The sequence below is a fragment of the Aphelocoma coerulescens genome, chromosome 15 (genome assembly GCF_041296385.1).
Source record: "Aphelocoma coerulescens isolate FSJ_1873_10779 chromosome 15, UR_Acoe_1.0, whole genome shotgun sequence".
NCBI classification, from domain to species: domain Eukaryota; kingdom Metazoa; phylum Chordata; class Aves; order Passeriformes; family Corvidae; genus Aphelocoma; species Aphelocoma coerulescens.
This window is the reverse complement of record NC_091029.1, coordinates 11,817,793-11,829,136: the sequence shown is the minus strand read 5'-3', so window position 1 is coordinate 11,829,136 and position 11,344 is coordinate 11,817,793. Positions and strand designations below refer to the sequence as shown.

General features: G+C 46.5%; 1 protein-coding gene across 1 annotated transcript; it reads right to left on the bottom strand.

The window, feature by feature from the left end:
- LOC138119259 (ATPase MORC2-like) lies at positions 1 to 11,110 on the bottom strand. The gene is made up of 11 exons (XM_069030906.1): positions 10,849 to 11,110; positions 6,514 to 6,646; positions 6,142 to 6,216; positions 5,655 to 6,029; positions 5,114 to 5,254; positions 4,966 to 5,020; positions 4,050 to 4,191; positions 3,534 to 3,725; positions 3,346 to 3,439; positions 1,747 to 1,935; positions 1 to 905 (listed from the first exon to the last, which is right to left on the bottom strand). Exons 4-11 carry the CDS (start codon positions 5,763 to 5,765, stop codon positions 837 to 839), a joined length of 993 nt encoding a protein of 330 aa, XP_068887007.1. The 5' UTR covers positions 5,766 to 6,029; positions 6,142 to 6,216; positions 6,514 to 6,646; positions 10,849 to 11,110; the 3' UTR covers positions 1 to 836.
- Between the last annotated feature and the right edge of the window lie 234 nt (positions 11,111 to 11,344).

Genomic DNA, 11,344 nt, shown 5'->3' with positions numbered 1-11,344 from the left:
TGAGGGGGTGACAATAGAACAGGAGTCACTTTATTGTCAGGTGGTCAAGGAGTTCTTCTGACACTGTAATTACGTCTCAAAGAAACAGCAGCAGAAGTGAGTTATAAAGTGACTGCAAGCAGAGAACACAAACTCCAGCATTTTCCCTCTGATGCTGCCCACTATGAGCAGTCCAGGAGGTGATCCTCTTCTAGAAGGACCCTCAGCCTCTTGGTTGTTACCACGGTGGCAGCGACCTCCTGTTCAGGAAGCTCACTGCAGGTGCCAGTGCCCAATTCCCCAGATCCCCCGAGGTTCCACCCCCTCTGCTCACAACTCATGGCTCAGCAACATCTCTTTTCTATGGCTCAAACTCATGGCTTGGCTTTCTCTAGCCCAGGTTCAGTATCCTCCACAACAAAGTCCTGACCCACCCTGCTTCAACTCAAGGCTTATTTTTTAGTTGCTGCCAGGTTCTTACTGAAGACAACGTGCTAAGCAGGGTGCTCTGGGCTCCCAGGTTTAGCATATGAATATACCCAAGATGCAAAAAGGGTACTCACACTTCTACATCACTAAAACCACCCATCATATCAGGCACAGCTCCCATTTCTTTTAAAAATAAATATTTATAAACAAAAGGAAGAGATTCAGAGAACTACAAAGTTGGAAATTTTCCTGCCAACAGCACGAATGTTTCTTATGTACAGTCACAGGAACAAGTTGTATACCAACGTGAGCACTGTCTAAAAAACTCTCTCCTCATCAGCTGCCCCAGTCCACCTGCACAGAGATCCACATCTCCCACTGCAGCAGCCAGCTCCTCTGTACTTCTCCAGGACTCATACTGGAGCTGCTCAGTCTCCTTTCATGATCAAGTCCTCAATATATGCATCCAGTTCATCATCTGTATTAATATCAATGTCCTGAAACCAAAGCAACAAGAAATACCAGTGAGAAGTGAATCTTGAAGAACAGTGCAAGAAAAGAGAAGCCAGAGCAGCTCAGCATCCTCTGTTACATCTGGTCTGCTCAGCCTCTATGCGCCAACCTCCAGCACCCTCCAGCTGCTGACAGCTGCTTTCCCTGTCAGCCCCCAGAAGACAACACTGGAAACCCATCAGCACCTGATGTTCAAACAATGCACTCAAGTGATGTATCTACTGTACTGATCTCAGTCGAGGTAGGTTTGGTTGGGTTTTTTTTAGATTTAGTACGTTTTCCTAACAGGGAGCAACTGCTTCCAGATGCTTTCAGCAGCCTTTCCATTGGCTGATCCTAATTTTATTAAAGTAGTTTTTAAATTTAAAGTTAATTTATTTAAATGTTTTAATTAAATATATATTTTCTATTTTAATTTAATAGTATAACTAATATATCAATTTCACCACAAGATTTTTTTTTTATTACTTGTTTAAAGGTTTGCATTTCTATATGTGGAGTTCAGAATCTGCCCAATAATGGGGCAAAAATTCCCTGCTGAGTACTGCCTGTGCCTGGGGAAATTCTCCTGCAGCATCATGGCAGAGAACAAACAGAACCTGTGTACTGCATACACGCTATGAGAAATCATTCTGTGAGAATTAACACACATCAGGACTCCCAGGGCCTGGATCTCAAGGGTGGGCAGTGACAGCCCAAGCCATTCCCAACTGAGGAAGCTGGTGCCCAGTGAGACACTGGACTGAAACACTTGTAATGCCTGGAGGGGATGAGCCAGGTGGCTACTCCGAGGCAGCTCAGGGTTAGCCACTCCTCCTCACCCACCTCCTGCACTTTCTGCAGAAGGGCCATGATATTAGTCCTCAACTTCTGCAGTTTCTCCTCTGTTTCCTTCAGCTTCCTCTCTGAGTTCCGGAGGTTTTCCTCGCAGGCTTTGGCCCGGGCATCGGCACGTGTCTGATATGAATTGCACAGGTTCTGCAGACCCACCTCATATTGCTTAAAATATTCTTTCTGTAGTAGGCAAAACACAACAGATGACACGTTAAGAGAAGGCACCAAGCATCACAAAAACATGAGCACTCACAGGCTTGTAGAAGATCCAAACTCCTGGCCCCCTGATCAAATCCTCCCCACAGTGTGCCCCTGCATGTCCTGCCCATGCTCATATTTACATCTGATTTGCCTACTGCAGCCAGCATGGAACTCACATGGGTTTTCACATTCTTCCAATACCAGAACTGCCCCAAAGCTGCTTGAATTTAGATTAAGGGTGCAGTGTGCTTTAAAAAGCCTGAACCCACAGGTATGCTGCAGGCAGGGCCTGATATCCCCTGTACACTGTGAGTATCCTTGGTACAGATCACCCAGACAACACAGCCTCTCACTGCAAGGTAGGGACAGCTACACTCACCAAAAACCCCAGACAGACACAACCAAGGTGTCCTGTGGAAGGAGCAGGAGTGGTAACTCCAGCACATGCCAGCAGATGCCTGAGTTAACAGAAGGGAAGGAGACAAGAGAGAGACTGCCAATACACACACTGTGAGAGTGGGAGTACAAAACAGCACTGGCTTTGGTCATGTGGTCATCTGCAGGTGGCTTTTGTAATTTACATGTGCCTCCTGGAAAGGTCTCTCTTGGTGGTATGTTGGGGAAGGAAAAAGTCAGAGAGGCCAGTTCCCTTGCCCTGCATTCCAGCCAGCACTGGTCCTCCCAGTACCAGCCCGCTGGTGGAAGACACTGGTGGAAGCTCAGTTCCACCTGTCCTGTGCTCAAATAAACAGAGGTCAAAAGTCTTAAGGTGTGCAGCTGACTCACTGGCAGTCAACCTGCTCTCCTGGGGAAGTGGGAAGGGGTTGGCTTCCATGTTCTCTCACACCAAAGTAAATGGCCTATAAAGGGACTGAATTCACACTAACATTGTGGGTTCAATCCCTGTATGGGCCATTTACCTAAGAGTTGGACTCGATGATCCTTGTGGCCTCCTTCCAACTCAGAATATTCTGTGCATCTGGTGATAGTTATTTGTTATTATTTATCATTTTTAAGATTGTCTCCAGATAAGTTATAAGGCTGGGAGCAAAACAAACAGATATGTCTACCTTCTGCTTCTAAAAACCTCTAACCTGGCCTCTCTTTTTTAGAAGTTTAACAGCAATGGTTAAGAATTTATGATAGTAGCAGCCAACAGCATTCCCACACAGATGCATGGTAATTAGAAAAATCCTCAGACAACTTCTATAAGACTCAAGGCATCTCTCAGAGCTCTCATTCTTTTCCTCAGCTAGGTTAGTCTGCCAAGGATCCAAATTATCTTTTTAAGAGTGCACTCTTGCATCAACAGGATGCACATTTGCCATAAGAATGGAATACGTGTGGTGAAAACACACCAACTTACTTTTCTAGAAGTACTGAACTCACCAAGGGAAATGCCAACAACCCTTCTGAGCTCATGGAACTCAGCTCATTTTTGGAGATTGGAAAATTTGGAGGCAAGAAGTATCGCAAACAATTCCTGTGCAGGAGAACAAAACACAAAGCCAGAGTTGGGAGTTCAACAGGCTGAAGCAATCAGACTGCAGAGCTCACAAGGTCTGTGGTGAACCCACCGAAGGATCTGGACTAGCAAGTCAACTGTTTCTTGGCTGCTGCTGGGACCGGTGGTGTCAGGCTCGATTCTGACGCAATCCGAGGTAGAAGGTTCAGCCACAACCACCTCCTCTTCCTGCTGTGTGTCTGGAGCCTGGTACTCAGGAGAGGGAGGCTTCATAAGCCTTACATCCTCACTGCCCTTCTCTACCCTGAGAAAAAGTATTAAGGGAATGTCAGGAATCTTTTTCTACATTGGACATACGTGAAACATGGTTAACAGTTTCATCAGAACCTGTACCCAAGTGTCACTCAGACCTCTAGACACCTAACAGCTGCCTCCAGGGCAGGCATCAGAGTGACAGACTGATGGAGTCTGTCATGCTCATTCCTTATGAAGTGCTGGACGGTCCTGACCTCACATGTTTCCTGACATGACAGCAGCACATTTTTCTTCAGCATCTATGGCAATAAAACAGGCCCTTCCTCCCAAAAGCAAAACAAGCCTCCAAAATCCAGTAGCTCAAAATAGTTACCAGCGATCCCTTGGCGTGGTGTCTGTAGGGACATAATCAAACTTCACCTTCCACCGGATTGCGTGCCTGCCCCTTTCCACAGCCGTGACACGGCCAGTGAACCATTCCTTGTTCACACGCACCTCCACGTGCAGCCCCTTATCTGTGAGGGGGAAGCAAAGGTGTTTGCAAACATTCAGCTGCTGGAAAGCACGTTCTACAGGAACTCTAGAGATTCAGGCACCTCAGCAGGGAGCACACCTGAACCTCTGACAATACCCTCAAACAGTAATGGACACCATCAAAACACAATGGACCCACAGGTCAGCTCCTGCTGAGAAACATGAAGATGCATGGAAATGAACTGGCAATTCCAGATGGAAGGTTTCTCCTGCACTCCAAGCTGTTTGACATGGGCTTCACAGTCTCATGATGGGCTCTAGGACAATTTGCCACATGTCCCTAGTGGGTCACTTTCCAGACAGCTCCCTGGAAGCATGCTGAAGAGATGTCCTGCTCTGACAGATGGTGCAGTACCACCTTTCCTGACGTCTCCCAGCCCCTCTTCTCTCACAGCAGTGCAGCAGATCTGGATACAGTTCTGAGCATTTTTCAGCTGGCACGGCTGCATGATCCACTCAGGAAGGGTGAACATGCCATCAGGTACACCCTGCAGCTCAGCCCCAGGATCGATCACAGCCCCACCATCGATCACGGCCATTGATCACAGACCTTTCTGCGCCACAATTGCCTCTGGTCTAATCAAAGGGTTCCCAGCCAAAATGTTTTATGCAAGTTAGAGTCATCTTGGGGTTTAGGATTCAAATTTACACTATTTCTTATTTTAAAATCTCATCAATGAAATCACACGTTTAACTGGTGCAACAGTTCTTTTCTATGTCAGATACTGGTGGCAGCCCAAGGGCTCATTTCTCACCTTTCTGTGCTTTCTTCAGTTCCAACAACTCTTCCTCTCCAGCACTGTCTGTGAGCTGGGAGCAGAGAGAGCTCATATTAGTCGCCTCCCATCAAGATTATCAACACCTGACAAATACCTTCTGCTGGGGAAACCAGCACACTCTCACCTCCACCACCACCTCACTGGAATCCTTCTCTTCTTTCATTGCCAAAAATTTTCCTCGTTTTGTCCTCTCCTTTTTGTGTTCTCCTTCCTCCTCAGACCCATCCTCTGGGATGTTCAAGGCCCTCTTTCGAGTGCTGGAGGCCTGGAGGAAGCAAACAAGCTCTAGCTATTAATTCCAGCCTGCTTCCAACCAAAACATTCTTGCAGCCAAGTTAAAAAAAAAAAAAAAAAAAAAAAAGGCAAAAAAGCCCAACATCCAGTATTGGTGCTTTTCCAGAAGGTTTTAGAGGTGCTACATCATAATGAAAACGCTCACCCCACCACTCCACATGCCTTTTTTTTCTGGAGAAACAATCTGGTCTAACAGGAAAGAGATGACAAGTCTTCTCAAGGGGTGTAAATGGCACCCTCACCCACAAGTAAAGTAAAAGTTCTCTTGTCCTGTGTGCAGGGCCCACAGTGCACATCCCACAAGGCAGAGCAGACAGGCTTAGCAGGACAGTGGGTGAGGAGCTGAGGGTTTTCATCCCGTTGATTCTTACCTGTGAACATCTGCCAGAGGCAGATTTCTTTACTGCTGGCACCTTGGCAGCTTTTGGATTGGGTGTCTCACGTGGGCTTTTGGGGCTCTGAAGGCCAGAGAGGGACTTCATGCTTGTACCTGGTTTGGCAAGAGTTTTTAAAGTGCTGTTAGACTTCCCAGCTGTCACAGTGTGATGGTGTGTCCTGGAAGTGCTGGCTTCCTCCTTGAAGAGCACGCTGGCTAGCTTGGGAGAGCTGCTATTTGGACGATCTGAAGAGCTCTTTTTCAGCTGACTGCAGGACTTAGGAGGAGGTGAAGATCCTGGTGGTCTGCTGGGAGCATTCTTGATTGCATCAGGCAAAGGAGGAGATCGCGGGCGCTGAGTTCGGGTGTGCTGAAACAAAGGGGGGGTACAGAGAGAGGAAGAGTAGAAGAATGGGGATCTGCTGTTCAGAGCAGCTAAGGAAGCACAGAAGAGTAAAAGCCTACAGCAGGATCCCATTTACCTCCCTTGAAGGCCGTGTGGTCACTTCCAGAGGCAGTTTCTTTAAGTCAGCCTGAGATCGAATTGGAGTGGTTTTCTACCAAAAAAAAAAATCAGCAAGGTCATGTTTATAAGCTGCCAGGGGCTGCCTAAACCCATTGCAGCAGTTTTCCAGGCTAAAAGGTGTGTTTTGTGTCCTTCAAGAGACATCTCTTCAGCTGTCCTTCCCATTTTCCCAACAGAAAATTAAATGTAAGCTGAGATGGTCAATTTCTGTTATTAGAACAGCCCCAGCACCATGAAGGAGCATAGGCGGTTTCAGTCTCAGCAGCAGCCCTTTGCACAACGAGGTCCATCACACCTGCTCTGCTTAGCTGGAGACCTCCAGACTCACCTGCAGAGCTTCCAGCTTTTCCTGCTGCTGGCGGATTTTCTCTGTCAGTTGTTTCTGCTTTTCCTCATGTGATTTCAAGTCTTTTTTTAGAGTTCCCAGTGGTACCTTCTGCTTCTGCTCTGCAGCCTCACATCTAGCATGAAGGAAATGCAAAACAACCTCAGCAAGGACAGCAGAACCTGTACCGTCTCACGCAGGATTATCCCAACATCCCGTTCCAAAGGCAGCAGGAAAGCCGCTTGCCTTTCTGCAGTAGCCACAATCGCAAAAGCAGTGGTTTTCATCTTGGAAAACAAATATGAATTAAGGATTGAAAGTACAGTTGTTAATAAAAAGGCATTTATGCTGGGAATCACCAACTCAGAGCCCAGGAACTGTGATAGCTGTGATAGCTTCTGTACTGCATCTGTACTCGACTTTTTCAGCAATTTTCCTTCCCATCAGCTTATGTCTTCATATCAGTTCCTCTTTCTACAGATTTCTTTTCCTTCAGAAAGGAAAGCACAGTACCAGGAACCTATGACTTAGACGTTGTTACCACAAGCCTTCCAGCCTCAGATGCCTTCTGCCTTTGCCACTCAAGGGGCCACGCAGCTTCCTTTGCAATATCCTGTAGCTATTTGCTTTTTCCATCCTGTTCAGCCTATGGCCTACAATAGTGGTGAGTATCCTACTCTCTCAGGTCCTCTCAGGTGCAGAATCCTGGAAGAGTCCTTGAGAGAGAAAGAAAACAGGTAGGAAATACTCTCTCAAATGGACTGGCATCACCTTCAAAGTGCTGGCTGAGCAGCTGGCCCTCAGGAGCACTGCCAGAGGAGGAAGAGGGGACTGAGCCCAGGCTCATCTCCTGTCACCAAATGGAGTCATGGAAAGACAGACCAGGATCAGCCCTGCTGGGGTGAAGTCATGCAAGAATGGTTTGAGCCACGAAAGCAGGAGATGGCCCTTATACAACACAAGAGATCTAGCAGATCTCACACTACATTGGAGACAAGCTGGCAACCTGCAGGTGTGAGTCTTATTAGTAAAGGGAGGACCCTGCTCTCACTGTAGAACACTCAAAGCTCCAAGATGCTGAGGAGAGATGATTTTACCAAGATCTCTGTCTACCAGATACACACTCATCAGCTTTGTGAGTGAGAAGGAGCACAAGCAGCAGTTCCTCCATCAACCTCTTCCCAGCTGAAGCACTGCTGGGGTGTTTCCATAGAGTGGTTACTTCCTTGGCTAAGTGTTGGAGTGAAAGCTCCTCTGGACCCAGGCCCAGAGGGAAGCCAAAGCACAGGGGTTGAATTAAAACCTTTGGATAAGCTGAGATGCATGAAGTCACACCAAAGTGAAATGGAAATACAGATTTTTTAACTTTTAGTAGAAATATATGCTAAGCGCTTTAAACATTGAAAAGCTGCAGCAAAGAAATCTTAAACACAGTTTTTACTGCAGCAGTGTTACCTTTTCACAGAATTTCTTTACTTTAGACAAAACATAGATAGAACTATACTATTCACATTTTTTAGATAGAGTGTTCACATAAATAATAAGAGCTGATAGAAACTATATACGCTAATCTGTGTAATACTTACGTAACACTTGTGTAAGACTTACCACTGTTAGAATTAGACCAGGATAGGTTAAGAAAAGAAAAACTAGAATTGTGTGTTAATTTCATTGGTCAATTAACAAATATAATCCACACTTTTGTAAGTTTAGATAACAGAAGAAGCAGCTGTTTTCTACTTGCTGTTGGCCTGCTGCTGCTGCTGTTACCGCTTGGCCTTATCATGTAACCCCTTCGAACTCACAGAAAACTGTGAGACAATGAAATAAAGAACTTAGCAGGACAGCAGCCTCCTCTGCTCTTTCACCCTCGTCCAAAAAGGAAGGGTATCCCATCAAAAGCTCAACAGCTAAGGAAGTGTGTGTCATCACTGCAAAATGACTGCCTGACACCAAACCTGCAGTTCCTAAACACAAAGTTGAACAAGTGGCACCATACACAGGTTTCCCAGCACAGAAATGCATCTTCCAGCTCATGGCAAGGCTGGAAGCATTGCCAAGCTGTGTCTTACAGCACAGTAAAGAATGAAAGCACCATGAGTTCTGCGACTAGAAAAATTCGTGTTATCCATGGCATCCAAACCCAGAGATTGCATCACTGGAGGCAGCAAACCAGAACAAAGCATTATCTTGGTAGTCAGAATGGCCTAAAACCAAGACTCTGGTGGTGCTCAAGGAGCTTTGAGACACACAATCATGTTCAGCTGGTGCTTCAGCCACCCATTCAAATGACATTTAGGATCCAGCTGGATATCAGATAGGAGAACAGAGGCAAGCGAGCCTGACACTATTTTACAGTGTGAAACAGGGACACTGCCTTCTCTGTAATAAAGTGAGTGATGGTGGCACCTAGTGCTGACCCCCACACAAACAGTGGCACTGGAAGGAGTGACTGCTTCCCATGACAGAGACCGAGAAGGGTGTTCAGCTCCCGTGACCTGGAACATGCCATGAGCAGCCACTGAAGCGTAGGTGGACAAACCAGAAGGGTGGGGAACAGCTCGATGCCACCAGTGGACACTGGGCTGAGGCAGCCAAAACCACCATGTGATCTCTGATGCCAGGAGAGTCTCAACACCAGCTCTGACATTGCTTCATTTCCAATTTGGCTGAATGAGACCCTGCACAGACCCTCACGGTACACAAGCTTGAGAACCCTACCCATGTGCTTCTCAAATCCTGTCATCCTTCAGACACTACAAATACCTGGAATGGTCAGGACACAGATGTGAAGGTGTCCAAACTCTGCACAAAGACCCAACAGTGCAGCACTCAGAACTGGCCCCAGCCAAAAGCCAGAGGAATGTGGAGCAACTTCTGCTTCATGTAAAGGACACAACTGCACTTGCTGCTGGAAAGCACACGTAAGCCTCCTTAATCAAAAAATGTTCTGGAGTTATTTATTTTTCCAGAGTAAGACTCCTGAGATCCCTTTTGAAACTGAAATGACCAGAAGTTTGGATCACCAGTGCCATGTGCTCTACCTGCCCTTTCCCAGCTCCATGTATGGACATGAGAGCAAACAGCAAATCCACTGCAGATAAAGCTGCAACGGACACTAAATGGCTTATCTTTATGTGTTTTCAGAACAATGTTTCCAGTATTGCAACATGGCTATGTGTGCCCGGATTAGTCAACCAGCACAGCAAGACTTTACCTCTAACAATCATAAAGGCAAGTATGCCTTTGAGTGCCCAAGGGGTCAGCAAGCAAGAAGGGAAAGAGAGCAATGTCCTTTTCCCTAAAGACCACTCTAACACAACACAAATAGAACAAAGACTACCCGACTATTGGAAGAAAACGTCACACTTAAAACCAAGGCAAGCTGTGACATAAAAAATAGCAGTAACTGTTTGATTTGGTCTCAATTTCCCAGTCATTCTGATGAAAGTATTCAGACAATGGGACTTCCAACACCAGGTGTATTCTCCAATGCTCTTCCTCCAACTGGAGTGATGCTCCTTTTAGAGGGAAAAGCAGCCCACCCCTCCCCCTCCCCCATAGTCAATGTCCTGGGTAATCCAAAATGTTACTGTATTCCATATATATCTGTGATATGCCCAGAATTGTTACTGTCTCTTTAAGACCTGGCAGCCAGATTTGGAACCACAAGGGTGGGAGGTGCCAGGCCCTTTTAAGGTTGGGGTCGAATAGGAAGAAGCTCTCTTGTTCTTTCCCTTTTTTACTTGCTGGGAGAGCTGAGGAAACCAAGGCAAAACCTCCCCTTTGTTTTCTTTTGGTTTTCCCCGGGGGGGTTGCTTCAGGCAGATTCCAACAAGCTGCATTTCGAAATCCTAAAACTGCTTCCAGGCAAATTCCACAAATACCTGTCGGCACCATGCCAAAAAAAAAACCCAGAAAAGCCCCACTCTGAATGGTTACCCCAGCTGGCTGCCTGCCACTTTGGCTGAGGAGAAGGCAAAGTCCCTCCACAGAGTTCCAGCTGCTGGAGAGAAGCAGTTCATTGCTTTGTGCTGAGGCCTGGCTAATGCTTAGCACATACTTCTCTGATACCATACAGCGTCACCTACAGCTGGAGGGGAAGGAGAACAAATCTGCAAACACCATGGTCACTCAGGCTGCAGTTAAACCAGAAAGGCAGCCGAAGCCAATAGCAGTTGCTCCTGTCCAAAGGAGAAAATACAAGATCAAATCTGTTTGCGTGGTGGATGACGATGGGGTGTCAGGATTCTCACAGCCAGCTGCAAAATCAGAAGAATAAATACTCACGGAATCCTTCTTCTTAGAAAATCTCCGCAATCTGAGGAAAGACCTTACCCGATGAACAGCCAAGTCCAGGTTGAGCTGGTTGATCTGAGTCTGGGACACTGAAGGTGCAATTTTGAATGGTACTGAAGTGAGATCTCTGTTGTATGATGTGGGTGTTGACCAGGGGATCGCAAGGAAGCCAGAACCTCTCTGGATGAGACTCTTAACTGGGAAGGAGAGACATCTTTGACAACAAGAGCTGCAGCTGCAGTAAGGCCCTTGGAAAACCATGGAACAAGAATCCAATGCTTGAGAAAACTGGCTGTGATACAGGGGGTTTAGGCTTTAAGAGTTAATTGCTGATTGTGGGAATTCCTGGTATTGCTAAATTTTGCAGCTGCTTGCTAAACAATGTATATCGCTTGCTTAATAGTTATTATGTGGGCCAGGTGTTCCGGCTTGGCCAAATTTAGAAATATATCCTCTGAGAGAAGGCAGGTTACAACCATCCCTCCTCCACCAGGTTCGGGAAAAAATAAATTTTCCTCAAAGGAAAGGGAAAGAG

What these genes read in the sequence shown, in the direction of transcription:
- LOC138119259 (XM_069030906.1), bottom strand. Translation starts at nt 5,765, where the DNA reads ATGAAGTCCCTCTCTGGCCTTCAGAGCCCCAAAAGCCCACGTGAGACA. An exon ending in ACTGAAGAAAGCACAGAAAG is followed by an intron (nt 4,192 to 4,965) that starts GTGAGAAATGAG and finishes TCCCCCTCACAG; the next exon opens with ATAAGGGGCTGCACGTGGAG. An exon ending in GGTTGTTGGCATTTCCCTTG is followed by an intron (nt 1,936 to 3,345) that starts GTGAGTTCAGTA and finishes TGCCTACTACAG; the next exon opens with AAAGAATATTTTAAGCAATA.